Source organism: Talpa europaea (genome assembly GCF_964194135.1).
Source record: "Talpa europaea genome assembly, chromosome: 6".
In the NCBI taxonomy this organism is placed as follows: domain Eukaryota; kingdom Metazoa; phylum Chordata; class Mammalia; order Eulipotyphla; family Talpidae; genus Talpa; species Talpa europaea.
Genome location: NC_140072.1, coordinates 58,550,814 through 58,573,349, shown reverse-complemented (window position 1 = coordinate 58,573,349; position 22,536 = coordinate 58,550,814). Strand labels below are relative to the sequence as shown.

Genomic DNA, 22,536 nt, shown 5'->3' with positions numbered 1-22,536 from the left:
TTTATTCCACTCATTTTAAACAAAAGGAACAAAAATACTTAATTTAGAATCATGAGGCAAATATGACCTCAGACAAATTCCTAATCTGAGTCTCAGTTTTTTCATCTGTAAAATGGAACAATAATAGCTACTTTGTAGGGTTTATATGAGGACTAAATAAGAGCATACATGAAAGCTCTGGGGGAATTCATCATAAAATTAGCTTAATTAATGTATTAATAGTTACAGTAATTACATTACATATTATAGTTACTTAATGTTTGTATGTGTTAAGCTGGAAATGCCTCTGTTAACGGTGGACTGGACCTAAGTGATGAGCAGTTCTGAGTGAATGAGTGGCTGGCAGAGTGTAGAAGGAGCAGTAGGGCACTACTTTCCTGAAGGAATGGGTACAACCTCAGAAGACTTGACATGGAACAGGGAGCCTGGGTTTTGCCCCTGATATCCTGGAGGTGGAGAACGGTCTTTATTACCCCCCACCCATGCCAGTGTCTAGTGTCTTCCTCCTTCACTGTTCCTTTCCCTAGTTTCTTGGCATTTCTCAGTTCTTCTAGTTTCCCATATTTAGGCTCTTTCATATTCATTCAGGATCAAAAGGTTGCATTTGGAAACTGGAGGTCAGAAGTAGGTAGAACTCAGGATAGGGTCTTTGGGTTCTCAGGGACAGTTTAGAGGCCTCCTCATATGTGATCTGAGATGAAGAGTAACAAAACCTGTCCTAGACAAACTAAAGCAAACCAGGGTGCTCTTTCTGTCATGTAGGATGAGACCCTCTTGGTCCTGAGGTCTCCAGAGCATGGAGTGGGCCTTTCTCCTTGGAGGGCCTAGCTTTGATTTCTAGACTGGGAACTTTAAGTTTGGGTCTTCATCATGTTGATGATATTTAAAGCCATGAGATTATGGAGAATTATGTGTAGCTGAGGAAGGGAAAGTCTGGGGTAGGGAGAAAAGGAAGAATCATCGAAGAGGCTGAGAAAGAGCACCCAATGAAATAAATGGAGAACCAAGACATGGCAGTGGACCAAAACCATGTGGAATGACATCTTAAGAAGGAGGGGTGATTTGCTGTTCACCTGTTGTTGATAGAGAAGTTAAGATGAAGACTGAGTATTTGACCCTTGAATTAAAAAACATGATGGCTGCTCATCTCTTTGACATGAGCAAGTCTGAAGAGTACTGATCAGAAGCGTGTGAGCAGTATAGACAGGTCAGAAAAAGGGAGAAGTGGTAGACAGCAGGTAGTAACAGCAATTTGTGGACTGGTCCATCATGTGCCAGGCTCTGTGCCAGGAACTAAAAATAGATGGAGAGCCAGACGGGCTGTCTGCCTTTGAGGAGCCCGCAGTCTGGTGGAAGAAAGAGATGCTTAAATAAATCATTGTAAAACTGCATGAGGAGTGACAGGATAGAGGTCTATACAGAGAGCTTTATGAGCACAGGGAGGGAGTGACCAATTCCTTCTGAGCAGAAGACGTCTGAACACAGGCTGCAGGAAGATCAGGTTTCTAGGTGGAGAGGAGGAGGAAGAGTTCCAGAGTTTTCCAGAGTTTTCCAGAGCAAAGACCAGTTTTTATTCTATGATAATCTCCAGTTACCAAGGAAGCTGGCCCAAGCAGATATTCTGCAGATATTTGCTGATAATATTTGTGAATTCCATTGGAAGAGATTTGCAAGAAATGTCACAACAGAAACCACAGGGCCTCCCTGGTGACCCATGGGTTAAGTCTCAGTGGGCTTGACCCATGGGTTAAGCCATATCACTGCTAAGGCTTGAGATGGATCCCTGGTCAGGGAGCTAACCCACATGGTGCGGCAGACCTCTCCTGTCTCACCCGCTGCTCCCCTCAGCAGTGTATTTCAGTAAATCAGCCTGTTCTGCCCCCCACTTCATCTCTGGTGAATCTTCTTACCCCTCATACCTCTGGCCTATACCCCAGTTCTTCTATGCAAAAATAAATAATTTTTTTTAAAGAAACCATAATAATTTTGACAGTGAGAAAAGAGATAGTTTAAATGTAGTTAGAATGTATAGATCTGATTGGAGGGAAAGAGAGATGTTGCATATACTTCTAACACACACTTTTACTAATTGGGTTAGTCAAGTTCAGGTACCTGGATTAATGCTGTCGCATCCTCAGTGCCTAGGAAAGGGCAGGTGTTTGACTGTTTGATTGACTCACTGAATGATATTGCCTTTGAGGAATTACTACAGGGAAAGCACTAATTTGGGAGTATTGAGGGTGGGATGAGAGTGAGATTGGAGAAGACACTGGAAGAATTCTCTTTAGATGTTGGACTTATGGAAACAGAAGAGAGACACAGGGGAGAAATTAGTAATGGAGATAGAGATGGTGGAGATAGAGAGGTTGGAACCAGGTATGCAGGTTTATAAGTTATTACTTTGTAGGTGATGTCCACATGTTTGGACTCTCATGAGCTTCCCCCAGAGAATGTCTAGAGTGAGAAGACGTCTGAGTTGGAATTCTCGGAAGAAGCACATGGAGGAAGGGGTCAGTATAGATGACCTCAGGGGAGCCAGCAAGGACATGGGAATAGAATGAAGGTGGATGATCTGGAAGCCACGGAGGGAGGAAATGCTGAGAAAGGAGAATTAACACCATTTGAGACTCAGAGACTACCAGTTGAGTGATAATAAACATATCTCAGATTTCACCATTAGAAGGGCACTAGGAATCATAGTGAGCAGATTTGAGGTGGGAAAATGTTGCTAATGAAATCAGATGGGGGTGTGTTGAGAGGCTGGGTATGAATGACAAGTGAAGAAGAGAGGCTACCTCTCTCCAGAAGGAATATATTTTCCTAAGAATATATTTGATAAAGAGAAGAAAGGAAAATATTGGTTGTCTGCATGAAACAACTGCGGTAGGTGTGTTCTTACAATTGAGAGAGCAAAAATTAAGATATAAAAAAGAATCCTGCAACAGGTAGAAAGTGATGGAACCCACAGTTCCAGAAAGCATCAGAGTGGTGTTCTCATTCTTCTTCAAGAGAGGACAGGTAGGGGAGGAAGGCAGGGGCTGGAGATGAGGGAATTCACTAATTAAAGATGTCCTCTACTCCAGGAGATAAGGGAAAGAGGAGATGGTTCACCTGCTGAGATAGAGGAGAGGAGATGGGTGGAGAGTGGTGCAAATTTGAAATCAAGGTGGCACAGAGACTGGAAATAAGTTTTCATGGTATCATTCTTCTGTGGCCCCATATAGCTCTCAGCAGCCTGAGGGAGGAGTGCAGAGGGGAATGGGACTAGGCAGAGTGGAGGTGTTGGTGGGAAAAGGTCTTAGGAAATGAGTGTACTAGTTAGCATGAGATTGAAATGACTATGAGATGTGGAAGAAATAGAGGATGCGCTCAGGACAAGCTGGTAGACTCCTGTGAGGAGAGACACACAGGGCTATGAGATGGAATGTGATTAACCTGCAAAGTAGAAATCTGCCTGGGGACCTCAGGAATGGGGTTCACATTTGCCATGTCTGACTTACATTGTTTGGGATATCTTTCCCTGTGAGGGTTCAGTTGGCCTCTTGAACCCAAATTTCAACTGCTCTGTGATAGATCTACCTCTTCCGATGATGTACCCCTTCCTAGACTCCTCAAAAGACATTTTACAAATGCCATGTGGCCTGCTTTTTAAGACTGAGCATTTCAATCATTACCTTCCATTTATTGAAAATATCTACCCAGTTCTTTTCACAGATAAGTAAGAATCAAATTCTATGTAGTGACTGGCATTCTCTAATTGTTTCTCTTTATTTTGCATGAGGCCCTTTTGTTTTCCTAACTCAGTGGTGAGCTAATTGAAAGGAAGAATGTAAGCACATCTTACATTCCTTGTCTGTGTGGCCCATTCCATTTGACCCATTGCTGTGCTGGCATAGGGTAAGGGCACTTGGTGATATTAGCACAAAGCTGAATTCATCTACTCAGGAGATCCTACTAGTGTGTTTGCACCAAAGAAATTCCAAAATGATCATTAATCATGGAAAACATTTGTTTAAAGATCAAATGATTCATTAAATAATTCCCAAAATTGGGGTCTTTCTGGTGTCCTAGGGGTTGTCTCAGCATTATCACCAATATGGCCTGAGTTCGAGTCTCAGCCAGGGAGCTAACCCACATGGTGCAGCAGAATCTCACCTGTTTTGCACTCTGCTCTCTTTAGCAGTGTATTTCAGAAGATCTGCCTGTTCTGTTCCCCACTCTGTCTCTAATGAATCCTCTCACTCCCTGCACCTCTGGTCTACACCCCAGTTCTTCTATGCAAAAATAAATAAATAAATAATATATATTTTAAAAAGTAATTCCCAAAATGTGGGGACTCTCTTCCTCAAATCAGGCACTAGGGTAAACTCTAGGGTAGAGAGGAAACTCTCCTCATCTTCATGGCATCAAGAGCCTACAGTCGTGCAGAGGCCACAGGTACATATAAGAAATTATAACACAATGTGGAAAGGGGTTAGGATGTTCAAGAGCAATAATTGCTCAGAGAAGGGAGGAAGTTTTGGCAGAAGTGATAAGATTTGTGTGGGGACAAGGAAGACAGGTAGATTCCATTGGACAGGAAAGGACTCGTCCCCAAGGCCAAGAAGACTGGAGAGCACAATGGGCTTTGGGCACATAAGGTTGAGGTGCCTTTGAGGGCATGGCAGGAAGTCAGACAGGAAAGGAAGATGCCAGCCAAGCTGAATACCAACCTAACAAATGCCTGCCCCCATTTTCAACTTTCAGTGACAGAAATATTTAACCAAACAAAGTTTCAATGGAATGCAATAAAGAAAACAGACAATAGCCCAGCAAATCTGCTGGGAGTAGGGAGACATACGCCCATCCAAACCATCCTTGATTCGTTGCCCTCCCTTCTTAGCACCTGGTGAGATGGGGGGGGGGGGCTGCAAAGGACCCCCAGGGATTTAAGTGATAATTTGAAAAATTCTACTATAGCAATTGAGAAAGAAGTAGATGAATATCAAAAACAGGGGGAATGTGTTCAGGGAGATCAGTGGTTTAAAAGGTGAATAGCAGGGTTGTGAATGTTAGAAGTTGTAGGTGAGAGAGGGTCCGACCTGGCCCAGGGCCAGTGGGGCATGGGAAGGACACAGTGGACTCAAGAGTTCACTATAGCTCTTTCTTTACACATATTAATTAGAGACTGAATATAGGGTACAAGCAGGGGAGAGAGAGAGAGAGAGAGAGAGAGAAAGAGAGAGAGAGAGAGAGAGAGAGAGAGAGCGCAAGCACAACTGACTCATGGGGAAACCAAAGGACTTTGGGAACTAGTGTTCTAGGGATTGTCTGGTGGTTGTAGCAGAAGGATAATCAGGCAGGATGGAGCTGAAGCCATGACCTGCCTCCTGAACTCCCAGGACACTGATGACCTGGGGGCCTGGTGGGAAAATGGGGAGCCAACAACTGTCCTGATTTATAAACTAACCTGTTACACCACTGGAGAATGAGATTTTATAAAACCAAATGCTGAAAAGGCCGGGGTGGAGCTGGTCTACACATGATTTACTGGAGGCAGTATAATTTGGGAAAGTATTTTTGGAAAGGAATTTGCATACCATGGAATCATAAAGATGTCCAAACCACTTGACCTAGTAATTCTGCATGTGGGAATTTTCCCTAAAGAAGTAGTTCAAAAGAAAGAAAGCCTGTGTTCATCTATCTAAATGTTCATTAATTAATTAAGCAATTAATTAGAAATTCTACATTGCACTACATACATTCCAGGAACTCTGCTAAGTGAATGAACACGTTGGGTGTGGCAGTGTTAGCATAGTAGAACATAGTAAACAAACTAAATTATTCAAAATGCCACAATGACTTGCTCTAAAATGACACATCCATGGTTTAGGCTATGATGTTTTCATGTACATGACACTAGCAGAATTCAAAGTGGCCGGCTTGCTGCTGTGGTTTCAAGCACATTCTCTTGAGTTCACTGCCTGGGTTTGATTTCTGACTGTACCCAGCCTTGGCACCTGACCTTGGCAAGTACATTAGCGCCTCTAAGGCAGTTATGACAACAGTACCTCTTCTTGTGGTTGTGTCAAGACTAAACGAGAAACAGAGTGTACAACATGCTTAGCATAATCCCTAGCACATAAGTACTGGAAAAAGTGAGTTGTTATTTTATATGTAAAATATATAAAAATGTGGGTCAATGCAAAAAAGACCCCCAGAGACTGCCCCCAATTTATAATCCTAGAAAATATAGATGATTTGTCCCCTTTCTTTGTTTAGTATCATAGTAGTAAAAGTAAAGAGAACCAAGAAAGAGGCAAAAGAGTTCATCCAGGGCAAGTGAAAATGATGCCAGGTCCTGTTCTCTTCCCAGCGGTGTTTGGCCAGCGTTTGGATGAGACTGTGGCCTACGAGCAGAAATTTGGCCCCCACCCAGTGCCCATCCTGGTGGAGAAGTGTGCAGAGTTCATCCTCGAGCATGGCCTGAATGAAGAGGGCATCTTCCGACTACCTGGGCAGGACAACCTGGTGAAGCAGCTGAGAGATGCTTTTGATGCTGGGGAGCGGCCCTCATTTGACAGGTATGTTTGTGCCCCCCTCAACCTCTCCTCCACCTCACTTGGGTAAGAGGACCTCTTATGGCTGCTCAGCTCCGGGACTTGCACAGACACCTCTAAGAGCCCTGGCTTGCAACAGAAAGAACCTTTTGTTTTGCTCATAATTCAGAATTTGGAAGCCTCGAGCACAGATAGAACAGTATGCCAATGCTTTGGGTAGAGGTGATGTGAACAAGAATGAGAGCCGCACTGGGCAGTCAAGAGATGTTTAGGATGTAGGAGAAGGGGAGGTGCAGAGTGTAGGAGGAAGATGTGGCCGAGCACAAGGCCCTGCCCTTGGTCAGAGGCTGTACTGGAAGCTGCATTGAGTTGTATGTATAAGCTCAGTGTGGTGGAGCACACACCATGTTTATAGCCAGGAACTCCAGTAGGTTTCCTCTGCTTACCAGAAATGGCCAGAGCAGGCTTCTTGCTAGTGTGGAAGATCAAAGTGCTGTGCAACTCTGGCTGGGTTCTGAGCCTTTGGAGAGAGCATGGACTGACAGCTTGGCAGCCTAACATTCTTCCAAGGCTCCTCTGTGGAGGTTGCCCAGTTCTGTTCGGGGTATATCAGGTGCTATTTCTTCCCACCACCCCCTTCTTGCCCCACCTCCTAGGCTTCTGGCCCAGTTTTTCTTCTTTGGCATGATCAGCCAGCACAACTCCCACCCTGGCTTGTACAAGGCCTGTTATGCAACATTCATCCTACCTGCCTGTGTGTGCTTGTCTTGCTGGCAAGAAAGAGCCATTGTTCTTTCCCCACAGACCAAGATTTAACAAGAGGGGCCTGTACTCTATCCAGTTTCTGAAGGCTGAAGTTCCCCAAGAACTTGTTGAGGACTGAGGAGTAGGACCAGTGCTCGGCTCGCTGAGTGTCATGCTGTGTGACAGTGTCATGGCTCCCTCTCCCTCATTTCTCACTCCAGTCACCAACATAGCCCATTCCCCAAGAATCTCTGAGCCCATCTGCTTCTCTCCATTCTTACAGCTATAGTAATAGTTTAGACCACCCCGTGTCAGTCTTTGCTGCCCTTGGCATGCAATAGGTTAATTGCCACGGGTGCTTAATTTTAACAAGAAAGCAGTAGAGTTGTAATTGAACTATCCCAAGTTATAGGCATCAAATTTAAGGATCTTTCAGCACATAAATTGCACTTCATTATAAGGCACCTGTTCAATTAACCTCACTGCCTTTATATTCAGTTTTCTCCTATGTGTTTAATTGGGTTTGAGTTGATCAAGAGATACAGACAGGGTGTTGCCCAAGCAACATGAACAGTCAGCCAGGAGGAATAGAGGTGAATGTGGGGTGTGCTAGTACCTACCTGAGGCTTCAGCTTATATACCTATAAAGTCAGCCTGGTGTGGTCAAAATCTTTTATTCCTGTGAAGTGTTGGGGGCTAAAGGAGGAAAGTTACATACCCTGTCCTGACATCCCCAATCCCAGAACTAAGGAGTAGAAGTTACCTATTCAGCATTAGGAAAAGTCACCTAGAGTTCTTCAGGGTCCTCCCAGGGTCAACTTTGGGGTCCATAGGAGTCTTGGAGGTATTCATCCAGACCTTCTATATGGTTGATTTAACTGTGAATTCTCCCAAATTGCCTCACTAGAGTGAAGAAAAACAAAGTCATTCTTATTTGTTAGGTCTAATGCAGGTGTATCTAGTTCTTATTAAACATAAATATGAACTTAAAAACCTCAGGACTAATTAAAAATACTGGGCTGAATATTGCCCAGCTACAAAGTGAATGTACTTCTGAATCCTGTATTTCTTGCAAAACAGCTGTACAGGTGTGCAACATAGATCAGTGCTAGGAGGAAGGGATGGGGTAAGGCACCTGAGGGGTCTTAGTATCTGGTGGACCAGGTGTTGAACTCAACCCAAGACCCTGGATGCTGAGTAATACTGTCAGGCTGACTGCAATGTAGGGACACAAGGAAAATCACTTTTGGATTCTCGAGGGAATACTGCTTCTGCAAAGTATCAGCTAGATGTCTTTCTGCCATTGTCTTGGAAATTTCTTATGTGTTTTATCAAGAGAGCTTTGCCCAAGGATATATTTAGGCTATGACTCAGTAGGGAGAATCCCCACATTAAGCGAATGGCTCCCAACCCCAGTTTCCTCAAGGCAGCAGTGGAGCATAGACAGGGCTCTGTGCCAGTTCCTGTTCTCCTTTTGAGATAGAGAGTTCACAGGCAATGAAGGGGCAAGGGGAGGGAGAGCTTTGCAGAAGACAGTTCCAACCACTGACTGTCAAAACCAAAAATAATTTACTCCAACACCAGGACAGAGCTTTACAATCAAGTCCTTATTCCTGCTCCCCAGATGCCTCCCTTCTCCTCCTGCCAAATCCACTCTTCCCATCCCTCCTCCAGGATATATTTCTATCCAGCCTATTCGGATCTTCCCTGTAACTGAAACCATGGAGATGCTCATATTGTCTGAACATCTTACCACATCATCTTTTCAAAATACCACCAGGACTGTCTATTAAGAATATCAGTTTTATACCTCAATAGTGAGATGATACTCAACTATTTCCAAAGAGGGCAAGACTGAATATAAACACTGTCTCTTACTTTCCCATTAAGTCTGATTGCAGTTCTTGGAATTTTACTACATAATGTCTGATTACAATAACTCAAAACAATGACTGGCTTGCAGAAAAAGAGAAGAAAAAAGTGGAGTCTGCTGAAACTATATGATATTTGATCACCTACTCAGAGGAAAAAGTGACCTGAACAATATGGTAGAAATCGACCAGTCTCCTTCCCTTGATAAAGAACACCAGAGAAATTGGGCAAAGAGTTGAACTTCCTGAGAGCTCCTGCCCCTTTTATAGTTGCTCCAGTTCCTGACATAGTATTTTGCACCAGTAGATTCTCACAATGTTTGTTGATCGAATGAATGATTGCGAATAAGTGATGAATCCCAGAGCTATCCTAAAAGATTTTAAAAAGATGTCTATTTTAAGGGATTAAAGAAATCAATGGGCTATGATATAAAGGAATTATTACATGAAAAACTAGAGATTCTGTAAGGAATGCTAACTTGTCAGATACTAAATGACTTGGAGGAAGAAGAAAGCAATGGAGACTAAGATAGTTAAAGCAGCTTTAATGAAGAAGTAGACCTTGAACTTTGAGGCAGTTGGGTAAAAGAGGTGAAAGAAAAAGAGTTAGAGGTTATTATTCCAAAAGGGGAATAATAAGCTTGGCTTATTTTCTTCTAGTGACACAGATGTGCACACAGTGGCCTCCCTGTTCAAGCTCTACCTCCGAGATCTGCCAGAGCCAGTGGTTCCTTGGAGCCAGTATGAGGGATTTCTGCTGTGTGGGCAGCTCATGAACGCAGATGAGGCAAAGGTTTGTATATCATTAGAGTTAGTTGTCCTGCTTTGGAGGAAGATGGCAGTTACTGAACAACATTTTGGCAACAGTGGTTTGGGGGGGATCCCATACTTTTTGGTGAGATACTTGTCAAAATGGAGCTTTCTCTGAAAAAATAGGCAGGTGAAACCATTCATGGTGACAGCATTTTTGTAATGTAACAAACCAATAAAGGTAGTGGAAAGAGGAAGTTCCTCAAGCAAATGGCCTTGCTGAGAGCTGCTGGGACACAATGATAGATTGACAGCCTAGCTGGCAGGTGAGAGTTCAGACTGTGCAAACTCTGTGATGTCTGTGTGTATTGGGTATGGGCATATGAAGAAGACAGTTGCCAGGGACAGAAGGACAGGCATCTTGCTTTGTTCCTATAGGTGCAGCTCTCTGGAGGCTTGTATTCCCCATCTGCAACATAATGCTTGCTAGAGTGGACAAGTTCACCGGTAGAATTTTTTTTTAAAGATTTATTTATTTATTTATACAAGCATTGGGTACAGTCAGAAGTGCGGGAGGGTGAAAGAATTCTCCAGAGACAGAGCAGGGAACAGAACAGGCAGACTGACGAAATACCCTGCTGAGGGGTGCAGCAGGCGTCGCAGGAGAGGTCTGTCACGCCATGTGGAACCCTTACCGGTGGCCAGGAATTGAACTGGCACTGCAGAGGCTGCGGGAAACTTCACAGCCCAGCGCTCAACTGCTGTGCCACCAGGAGAAGCCCTCACTGATAGAATTTTTGATCCTGTGTAAATTGTTTCCAGAAAGGGTGTCTAGTCAACAGTCACCACACTGGAGTCATGTGAATTAAACCAAGCAACCAACAGAAGAAACCAATAAAACCCAATTAACAACAATAAAAATTTCATGGCTTTTAACCAAGATTTGAAAAACCAAATGACCTATGAATTCCTTTGTGCTACTGGGGTCTCACTCCCCACTATTGGAAGGTTGTTATTAGAACTAAAGAACTATGTTAAAAGCGCTCTCTAGCAAAGTGGAGCACATGAAACCTACAGTGAAGACTTTGAATTTAACTTTGATACTGCCATTCAGCAAAGAATGCATCTTCTGTGAAACTCAGATTATTTACTTAGACCAATAGAACTTCCTACAATGATGGAATAGATCAGTACTACCCAATATGGCCGCTACTAGCCACACCTGGCTATAGGGCACATGAATGTGGCCGGCGCAACTGAGGAGCCAAGTTCATAATTTAATTTTAATTTAATAGTCGTATAGTCATGTGTGGCAAGACATTGTTGTATGGAGCAGCTCAAACTTAGAATATTTCATAATAACATCTACTATCCTCAGGTTTTTTTGGAGGACTAAGGAGGGATAAGATATAGGTGAGTAACATTTTCCAATTATTAGTTTAAGTGGAGATTTGTCCTCTGCTTTACTGCAGAATTTGTTATATAGTATGCTCTCCAGAAAAGTGTGTGTACATATATGTATCTACATATTCACAAATATATAGGCATGTGTAAAAGAGAGAGACAGAGAGAGAGAGAGAGAGAGAGAGAGAGAGAGAGAGAGAGAGAAAGAGAGAGAGAGAGAGCAGTCTCACGATTTTAGTAGATCTTAGTACAAGAAAAAGGGCAATTTGGTATTTCAAAACTAGGAAAGAAACAATTATAATGCTTCAGCTAACATGCTGTAACTATTGTATTTATTTTTCAATGCACAAAAAATAGGTTGCTTCATCTTGTGTAGGATAGATTTTAAAAAGATTTATTTATTTTTGCATACAAGAACTGGGGTACAGGGCAGAGGTGTGGGGGCTGAGAGGATTCACCAGAGATGGAGTGGGGAGCAGAACAGATGATCCACTGAAATAGACTACTGAGGGGAGAAGCGGGCGAGACAGGAGAGGTCTGCTGCACCATGTGGGTAGCTCCCTGGCTGGGGATTGAACTCATGCTGCAGTGGCTGCTGATAGCTTCATAGTGCTGAGATTTAACCCCTTGCTCCACCAGGGAAGCCCTTGTGTAGGATATTTTGTGCATAGCTATGAATTTGGGGAGGAGGGCAAAAAGGATATGGGAAGTCTAAGTGGTCAACTCACCTTCATGAAAGTAATAATATTTTATGAAATAATGTTTAAGAGTTGGCTAAAGAGATAAAACTCTCAGGTGGTATCTCATCCTGCAGCTCCAGGAAAAGTAAAGGACATGTGTGGATGGTGTTCTAACATTAAGACTCTTACCCTTGACCTTTCTCACCTCAGACTTGCTTCTCATAACTTTTCTCAAGCTCAGCATGTCTGAGGGTTTCTAACATGTGGCATTGCACATCTGCATAAGGCAGAGGGACCACAGCCTCCCTCACAGATGAGGACATGGTAGGGGCAGTGAAGAGAGTCTATAGCCACCTCTGGCAAGAATTCACTTGACTAAACTGAAGAGGAAAGAATCTCAGTAGAAGGGGCTGTCTGGATACAGAGGGCATGCACCAAGTTGCTGCCTGCAAGCTGGCAGGAGTTGCTGCCCCAGATTGCCATGAGTTGATGCTCAGTTGAAGGAGAGCCTGCATGTCTCATGTGACCTGGTGAACCGTCACAAGCCTGATGTTACAGAGGGTGACTGGAGACCCTACAGGCAACTGCAGCTAAAAAGAACAAATCAGCCTCCCTGTCCTCTCCCTGCACGTGCCTTCCTTGTCTGCATGAACCTGACACTCAAGCAGATAACGGAGCCTGATTCCTGAGCAGTCTGACCTTGCACAGTCTGACCTTGCACTTATCCTTGTGCCCCACCAGGGTTCAGCAAGTCCCAATTGTTTGGATCCCTTCTTAGAAGTGTCCTTCTTTTATTACTACTTCTACAGTGATTTTGAGATATTTGGTTGTGGTCTGATTCTTTAGTGGAGAGTCACATCTTGAGCATTCAGGAAACAGGCAGTTATTGTGCATACAATCATCAAATGGTCCTTGCCTTAGAGTAGCTCTGAGTCTGGGAGAAGGGCAAAGATAGAGACAATTAAAAAAAAAAAACACTGTACAAAAACAATGAGCCTCTCCATACTATTTTTCCAACTTCCTATGAATTTCTCATCATTACAAAATAATAAAAAAAAAAGTTTTTAAACCCATAAAACTGTTGTAGTAGGCATGACTGCCCAAGTTACTCTGCACTGATCCACCAGTTGTGTTCCAGGTCTCATCTCTGGCAGGTGAGCAGGCTCATTTATTGATGCTCAAGATCTCTTAACATATCAAATGTATCAAGTTAAAAAAAAAAAAACCTCTCTTCCCAGGCTCAGCAAGAGTTGATGAAGCAGCTCTCCAACCTTCCTCGAGAGAACTACAGTCTCCTGAGCTACATCTGCAGGTGAGCTCCCCCCTCCCTACCTCTCTCCTCCCTTGGCCTCATAGTCCCCAGCCTTCAGCCCTTGGGAGAAAGAAATCCCAAGTTGAAGGAGTCTGTGGTGTCAGAGATGCTGCTTCACCAGACCTTTGGAAGGTCAACTATATACACAGCACTGAGGTAGTTTCCTGTGCCCACAAGAAAATGTTTTTAGATTGAATATTGGTTCATAACATTATATAAATTTTAAGTATATAAACTTTTAAATCAACATCTGTGTTATGGTCGATATAAACTTCCAGTTTCTATCCATCACCACAGACTTAACCCCTTTTGCCTGATCTACCCAGCTCCCTGTCCCCTTCCCTTCCCGTAAACTCTATTTGTTCTTATAATTTAAGAGTTTGCTTTTGTTTGGTTCAGTTCTTTGTTTGCTTTTGTTTGGTTCAGTTTTGTTTACATATTGATTATATGATTTTGTCTTTCTCCATCTGAATTATTACACCAAGCATAATATCCCCTAGTTCTATCCCTGTTGTTACAAATGGCAGGTTTTCATCTATTTTTTTAATAGTTGAGTAGTAGTCCATTGCACAGGATAATTTTTTTAAAGATTTATTTATTCATTTATAGAAGCACTGGGTACAGTCAGAAGCACAGGAGGGTGAGACAATTCACCAGAGACAGAGTGGGGAACAGAACAGGCAGACTGACGAAATACACTGCTGAGGGGAGCAGCGGGCATGGCAGGAGAGGTCTGCGCGCTATGTGGGACCCTCGCCGGCGGCCAGCGTTCAAACTGGCACTGCAGAGGCTGCGGGCTGCTTCGCAACCCAGCGCTCAACACTGCGCCATCGGGGAGGCCCTGCACAGGATAATTTAAAGGATCCCCTGAAATCTTAATCAGCATGCAAAATGAACATTTCCTGCACAGATATACCACAGCATTGTCCAGAGTTCTGGCACAGGCAATGGAATTCACCATAGAATCATCTCATAATGGTTCTAGAATCATCTCCCATCTTCCTGACTCTTAGACTGTAATTCAGTGCCCTAGAGACAGTCATTCCATGCCACCTCTTTTCTTTCCCTTTCTGAGAGCCTACTGTGTGGCATTGCTGTGGCAACATGTAGTGGCTTGTGGCAACACCCAGACCTGGCTGATTTGGAGACCTGTGCCAGTCTTCAGATGACTGAGTGAAAGGAGCCCTCCCTGATGCCCACTGCAAAAGAGAAGACCTTTCAAATGTTCCAGGGTCGTTCACTGTGAGGGCAGTTGGGGGGGGAATAATCCCATTGTAAATGTCTTAGTGAAGCCTTGTTAGAGAGCTGTTTTAGATATTGAGCCTTGTCAGAGAGAACTGAAATTTATCTTTATTTTTAATAAGCTGTTGTAGTTTATAGTTCCCTGACTGGAAAAGTGATAGGGACTTAATCTGTAGGTCAGAAAATTCAATACGGGCCTCCCTGGTGGCGCAGGCGGTTGAGCGCCGTGCTGTGAAGGTGTCTGCAGCCTTTGCAGCACCGGTTGGATCCGGCTGGCCTGCGAAGGTCCCACATGGTGAGCAGACCTCTCCTGTCTCACCCGCTGCTCCCTTCAGCAGTGTATTTTATCAGTCTGCCTGTTCTCTTCCCCGCTCTGTCTCTCTGGTGAATCCTCTCACCCTCCCACTAATCTGTCCTGTACCCTGGTTCTTGTACAATTAAATAAATAAATAAATATTTTTTTTTAAAAAGAAAATTCCATACTGTAAATAATATTTTAAAATTATCCATAATTCCCTCACTGAGCAAAAATCACTATTAATACTTGGATTTTATCTAGTTCCATCCTTATGGATGTTTTTCTCTCTTTGTTTGATGTTTATATACATTCATAAAAATATAGGGGAACAATTATTTTATACCAAACTGAAATTTTACATATATTTATAAATGTCATACATGTGCATGCATACATATATGTATGCATGTATATACACACATGTATGTACAGTGTGCATCTTGCTTGATTATCTGGACTTTATGTTATATTGTGAATAGTTTGATATGTCACACAATAGGATTATAAATGATTGTAATAATTCATAATGTTTCTCATTTGCACATGCCATCTGTTTGATAATTTCTCTGTATTTGGAATTTTATGTTTTATCAACCTATTCATTAAAAATGGTTTTTGGAGAGAGTTCTTAGAAATTCCTTTGCTTATCTGCTCAACTTTTTGAAATAGTAAATCTGAGACTTCATGCCCCAAATGGGTAAAATTACAGTAAATATTCACTCTTAGTTATTGAACATTTGCTGAAATTTTAAGATGCTTGGTGCTGTAATCAGAGGATGAACAAGGAAGCAGCATGAATTCCCTCTGAGACTCTCTCATGATAAAGATTTCCTCCCTGGAGACTTGGGTGGGGTAGATGCTGTGAGCCTGGGCAATGAGCCTTAAAGTTAGGAGTGGCAGTCAACATGCACGTTAGTCCTTCTAGCCTGTTAGCTCCCTGAACTGCATGCATCAGCATTCTGCTGATGCAACCTTTACCCCTAGGGGCTGTGCAGGCCCCTCCTGGTTTCTCTTTTTGCTAGATCTTAACTCTTTTGAGAAGCAGCAAAACTCTGGTAGGGTGGAACAGGCTGGTCCCATTTCTGAGACCAGAGTAAAAAGCTGGGATTCATCCTTGAGCTATCATTAGTACTGGAAAGTGCTTCCTTCTGGTCACTTCCTACTTCCTACTCTGAGTTTTCCTGGCTGCCCATAGGTTTCTACATGAAATCCAGCTGAACTGTGGCGTTAACAAGATGAGTGTGGACAATCTGGCTACTGTGATTGGTGTGAACCTCATCAGGTCGAAGGTCGAAGACCCTGCTGTGATCATGAGAGGTAGGGCTACCCCTGAGGTGAAGGCAGCTATAGGAGAAACAGCGACAATGACTCCTAACTCCTGGCGTTCTCAACTCCTCTGAAATTGCTAAGAATTTTCAACTGATTTTGTCTGATTTTTAAAATAGCTCTGTGAAGTAGAAAGAGCAGGAATAATGTTCTTTTTTTTTAGATCACAACAGAGAAGAGAGGTTAGAGATGTACCCAGTGGTCACAGTATAGTAGGCTAGCATGAAAGCAGTTAACTACTATTTCTTAGTCTTTTATTACTTCTAAATATCCTAAGCCTGAGAGAGCAAACAAGTTTCATTTTATAAGCCAACTGCAAAAAATTTTTGCTTGTAAGGTTGTGTTGAAAAGGTTTATCAGGTTTGGTCCAGTGAGCAGAATTTCTGGCATAGAGTATCGATGTGTCCATGGATTTGGGGAGGCAGTAAGTCTAGCCCATAGGTGTGGTATGGGGGATAAGAAATCAGATGTCATATTGAGGCCACATCAGGAGGGAAAGGTGTCTCATTTTCTCTCCTGCAAGTTGCCTATTTCCCAATCAAGACTGACCCAGAGGATTGTAAGATGGAAATAACCCTCTTCACCCCTCTCCATGTCCTTTTTCTATCCCATCCCATCCCATCCCATCCCATCCCATCCCATCCCATCCCATCCCTTTCACCTCAGTCTTTTACTCCAAACAATTAAGAGAAGAAAAATGATGTACTTTTGGGCCTTGTGGTTTTAGAACCCAGTTAGGAGACATTTCATGGATGGAGAGAGACCCTTGGGTCTCTGCATCCTGGCCCATGGTTAACAATTACTAATCTCCTTCTTCTTTCTTTCAGGGACTCCTCAAATCCAAAGAGTAATGACCATGATGATCAGAGACCATGAAGTCCTCTTCCCCAAGTCTAAGGATGAACCCATATCACCTCCTTCTCAGAAAAATGACCCCAAGAAACCTCCAGTGGCTCGAAGTTCTGTGGGCTGGGATGCCACTGAAGACACTCCAATTTCTAGGACAGACAGCTGCAGTAGCACGGTAAGGTGCATAAAACCTTCCTCCTTCTATCTGACTCTTCCTTGAGTCCAGGTAATTCTATGTAAGAGCTGCTCTGGGGTGGTAATTTGGGGAGTTTTGGACGATCCTGCAGTAATGGGCATGGCTGGTACAGGCCCATTCGAATATATCTAGAAAGCCTGACATCTTTCAAGATTTAGTCTCTGTTGGCATCTTGAAGGTAGGGTTAGTGGCTTGTGGAACAATGGGTGTCCTCACTGATACCCACTCCAAAAGAGAAACCCTTTCAAACAGTCCAAGGAAGTTCACTAGGGAAAAGAAAAACATATCACATTGTACATTTTTTAGTGAGAGTTGTTGAAAATTCCGGGTGAAAGTCCAGAGAGAACTGGTTTCCTGCTAACCCATGAAACGTGATTCCTTTCTCACAGCATGTGATGTGTTCGTGTAACATTTCTCATTCCATGATAAGTTGTCTCAGCAATGTCAGCCCCTTATTTGTGCTGAAGGGTAGGGGTGCACGTCCCCAAAGATGAAGAACTTTGCAGATTCTGAAATGTAGACTATTTGAGGGTGATAATTTACAAAGGTCAAATTTTTTTTTATATTTAGAAATTATAGATATTGTATATATGTACACACATACAATTTTTATACATATACAATTTCTATAACAACATGATTATGTGTGACCAAGAAATGAATTCACAGTTCTGCTTGGCCAGGAAATGTAATTTACTTATATTACTATTAATCCTGGTGATGATTTTAAAAGTATTTTTAAAAGGGTAGATTAGGGTCATGGTTATGATTTTTCTTAAGTGATGTCTGTTTGGATATGGTGTATCTTACTGATGCTCTAAATTGAATTAATATTTAGAAATGCTTAGGTTTCACATAGTGAGATCATCCTAGTAGTCCTTGAAAGTAACAATTATTATGTTTACTTGACAGGTTTCTGCTGTTTATTGAAATAGCAATGGCAGCTACAGGCTAGCCCTGTCTGTCTAAATAGATTCCTTTTGGGGTCTTTGCCATAACTCTGGAGGACAGAAATTATCACCCATGTTTTATGACTAATCCTCCTACTTTTTCTCTTTTCAAACTTTCTGAGGTTATTTATCTCAAAATAAATTCCCAGAAATTAGATTTCTGAATCAGAGGATAAAGAGATTTTTATTTGTGATCTTGATTAAAATTGTTAGATATAAATTGTGCCATTTTATACTTATGCCAGCAATATAGGGAAGGCCCTGATCATTATCTTGGGAACTTGACAAGTGGGAAAAACCCATGTAATATCCATGACCATTTTTCCTAGACCAGCAGCTCAGATGTAACCAGCCCGACTGGACAACGACACAGCGATGAGTTTCTGGAAGAGAGCAGGGAAATACTAGGAGATTGGAAGTTGCATTCACGAAAAAGGACTCAGACACTCCCTAACCGGAAATATTTCTTGATGTCTGCTTTTCAAAGTGCCAACAGCAGCAAAGTGGAAATCTTTAAAAGTGAATTCTGGTCACCTTCAGAGTCAAAGGCAGGGGAAGGGCACAGGAGAACAATGTCCCAAGATGTGCCTCACTTGTCTGACTTCCAGCGGACTTCCACCTATGATAATGTCCCTGCCCTGCCTGGATCCCCTGGGGATGATGCGGTGGTATGCTCCCCCCATGCCTATGACTGCAAGAGGGACACCCTTGTCAGCCCGAACTCTGAAACTGGATTTGGAAGAAAGGACTCTGGAGAGGAGGAAATTGAATCATTGCAGAAAGTGGTTCAGGAGCTGCAGAAGCAAATAGAAACACAAAAGCAAACATATGAGAAACAGATTAAAGAGTAAGTCACATCCAGAGGGACCCTGGACAACCACGTGGCTGCCATCCTCAGAAGCAATGGGGATTGGTCTTATGTGGCAAATAAATAACATTATAAAACTTCAGTTTCAGGAATACAGTGACCTTTAGTGGTTGGGCTTAATAAGGTAAAGGGTAAAGGGAGTGATGACTAAATCAGTGAAAACACTAAGCTTTATATTAAATTTATGAAAAGTTAAGTGTGTAACTTAAAGAGCTTAAAAATTGTTTCGTAATTGTGGTTCTTTAAGAGCCAATATGCTTTAATGAATTAAGAGAAACTTGAAAATTTTCCACATCCATGTACTTTGTTATTTCTGCAAATATTTATTAAGCACCTACTGCATGCCAGAAACCATCCCACCTGTGGGAAGTAGCACTGAGCAATCTAACAAAAGCCCCTGTGTTTATAGAACTTTCCTTCTAGAGGGGACAGACAATACAATGTAATATTTTAATTACTTTTTGTAGTTAAATTATTAATTAAAATATTACAAGAGGTAATTAAGATATTAGTGTATATTTTAATTACAGGAGGTCATTAAAATACATACTATAGGGAGAAATAAAGCAGGGCAGGAGGATGGGGATTTCAACGAGGAGATTTTAATGTTAAACAGATGATCAGGAAGGCTTCACTGAGGAAGCATTCAAGCAGAGTGCTGAAGGAGATGAGGAAATAAGGAGGCAGAGAAACCCAAAGGTGCAGAGGATGTGGGGAAGGCAGGCCTGGTGTGTTCATACCCAGGAGGAGCAGGGGTAGACTGGACCAGGGTGGCAAATCTGACAGGACACACCAGAGCATATAAGCATATAGGACCTTGACAGTCTCCTCAAAGCTGAAACAGAGCTTCTGGATGACTCTACCTAACTGAAGTTTTACCAGATCACAGAGATGGTTGATTTCAGGCTGCAGGTGGCAAGCAGCAGAAGGCCAGTGATGAGGATATTGCCACAATTCCTAAGAGGTTTAGGTACAGTTTGCTCTTAGATAAAATATTTTCTCAGGGCCTTTTTCATACCACTCCTTTTGCATGAGGGAAAACCTCAAAACCACTTAGCCTATATAAACCCCAATCACTACCCAATAAGGTAGTGAAATGTGAACTAGTGGGGTTTTCAAATTACAGGGACTTTTAGGTCCATTAAGACATGAAAGGAAGATTTGTGTGAGTCTTAATCCTTTGTTTACTATAGAGGACTGCCTAGTTAGAAGCAAAATGTGGCTCTTTTGTCTAAGAACCTGAAATCAAGCATGTGTAGAACTACAAGACTTGAATGACAGCTCAGCAGTGTCCAGAGCTACCCCAAGGAAGACCCCACTGTGCTCTAACCTGGAGGTCACTGACATGCAGGAAAACATTAGCTGCGCAGAGACAGCTGCTTCTCCTGAAGGGAGTAGAGTCTGAAGAATCTACCTGTTCCCAGAGACTCCCCATCCTTGGCAGAGGGAGGAGAGGTAATGGGCCAGTGCCTGATCTAAGCTTAGTGCTTCAGACATAGCTTCTGACATAATCTCCATAGCATTCCTGTGAGCCAGGTAATATCCCCATTTTAGAGAAGAAATGTGAGCTCAGGAAGTATAAAAGGATACCTGAACTAAATCTTTGGTGAGACTGGGATTTGAACCTGGGCTAGTCAGACTCCTAAGCCCACACAGATACCACCTGCACAATGTTTCCCAGAGCAAAAGGGATGTGTAGAATTTGGAGAAGTATACTTTTAATGGGAGTGTAAGAAGGTGTGAGACCAATTTAACATGACAGGAGCTGTTGCAGAAGCAGGCCAGGCTCTGAAGAAGGGCCATTTCACACAGATTGGGCCCTTGAAGATAGAAGCCAGGCATGGGCTCAGATGGGAACTCATGTTTCCATAGGAAATTGGGCAGGCTAAAGGGGATCAGGCAGAGAGCAATTCACAGAATATAACTCTGAAATGAACTTCTAATCATATAATTTTCCCATTGGCCTGCTATTCTCTCTTTTGGCTTAAATAGTTTCTTACGTACTCTCCTTCCTAAGGATTAATTCAGCATGGCCTAAAAGAGGAACACCTGGAACTAGATTAGGATTTTGGCCAATAACAATGAATTTAGGAATACTGGGAACTCAGGAATAAAACAGAACATTCACTTCAGAAGTGAGACTGGGCCTGCCAGGGCCACTTCTCCCCAGTGGGCAGTTCCTAGTACTTCTCCAAGTCTTAATCCCTTGACCAAGGCACTGGGAAGAGAAAACTCTGGCCTGTGCTCGCCATTGAAGCAGTGAGAAGGTACTCATGGTGTATAGTGTATTAGGAATCTGGAATATGGATTGGGCCTCAGCTGTCAGTTTGGACAAATGCAAGGTGCTATGGGGGGTGAACTATACACACATTAGAAGTGGTCCATTCTTTCTATGGCTTTATTATCTGGTTGAATATACAAAGCATAAAACAACATGAGATGTCACAAGATGATGTCAAGCTCCCAGACCAGCTCTGGGACCTCAGGTTCACTGGGAATTCCTCATATTGGTGGGGAGACATAAATTACAGGTGCAGGTTGGATGTGGGATGTGGCAAGGGAAATGAACAGAAGATTTTGTAAGCCAGGGTAAAGACTGTCTAGAGGGAATACCTTGTTTTTTCATTTTTTTTTTTCCTTCCATTAGGCTTGAGAAGGAAAATTTTGATGTCTGGACCAAGGTAGTGAGACTCAATGAAGAACTGGACAAGCAGAAGAAGTTATTTGCAGCTTTGGAAATCACCCTCCAGAATGTGGAGCGCTCCCGGGAGGATGTTGAGAGGAGGAACAAGGCCTTGGAAGAAGAAGTTAAGCAATTTGTTCGATCGATGAAGGAATCCAAGACTGATGCCTGAGGGTCCCAGGACAACTACAGAAACAGGCCACCGTGGCCCCATCCCACTTCCTTTCTCAGTGCCACCCAGTGACTGGGAAGTAAAATTTTTCCCCAGGAGAGAATTCTCTCTCCCCAGGGAGAGAACATTTGGGGGGCGGGGGGAACAGCCCATCTCCTGGTAAATCAGTCAATGGAGTTTGCAGGAAGATGAGGATGAGTAGGGATGCATGTGACACAGGGATAAACTCCCTGTGTTTATCTAATCCCTTGCTTACTGTAGACAACTGCCTATTTAGAAGCAAAATGTGGCTTTTTTGTCTAAGAACCTGAAATCAAGCATGTGTAGAACTTCAAGACTTAAGTGACTGCTTGGCAGTGACTAGAGTTACCCCAGAGAAGACTCCACTGTCCTCTAGCCTGGAGGTCACTGACATGCAGGAAAGCACCAGCTGCCCAGAGACAGACCACATCTCAGCGTCTGGCACCAGGCTGGCCCCATGGAGGCTATACAAGCCGTTGGTTCTTTGTTTTCTGTGTGGAATAACCATGGTAGTTGGATGGCCTCGGGATAGCTCTGTGCACAGGGGCAGAAGAAAAAGTCAAATTTTAAAAGCTCGCCCATCTTGGGCCATGTTTAGGAGGGCTGCAGCTGCTAAAGACAGAACCTCATT

General features: G+C 43.0%; 1 protein-coding gene across 4 annotated transcripts in view; it reads left to right on the top strand.

Annotated features, from left to right (window-relative positions):
• ARHGAP25 (Rho GTPase activating protein 25) overlaps positions 1-21,884 on the top strand; it is a gene marked incomplete at both ends in the record, with an annotated part of 74,851 nt that extends 52,967 nt beyond the window's left edge. For all 4 annotated transcript variants that reach the window (XM_084235558.1, XM_084235561.1, XM_084235560.1 and 1 more), the window contains 7 exons: positions 6,356-6,563; positions 9,815-9,947; positions 13,227-13,300; positions 16,036-16,157; positions 16,994-17,190; positions 18,491-19,008; positions 21,677-21,884. In XM_084235558.1, the coding sequence (XP_084091684.1) occupies positions 6,356-6,563; positions 9,815-9,947; positions 13,227-13,300; positions 16,036-16,157; positions 16,994-17,190; positions 18,491-19,008; positions 21,677-21,884 (1,460 nt within the window). The remainder of the gene's footprint in view (positions 1-6,355; positions 6,564-9,814; positions 9,948-13,226; positions 13,301-16,035; positions 16,158-16,993; positions 17,191-18,490; positions 19,009-21,676) is intronic.
• Positions 21,885-22,536: the final 652 nt, after the last annotated feature.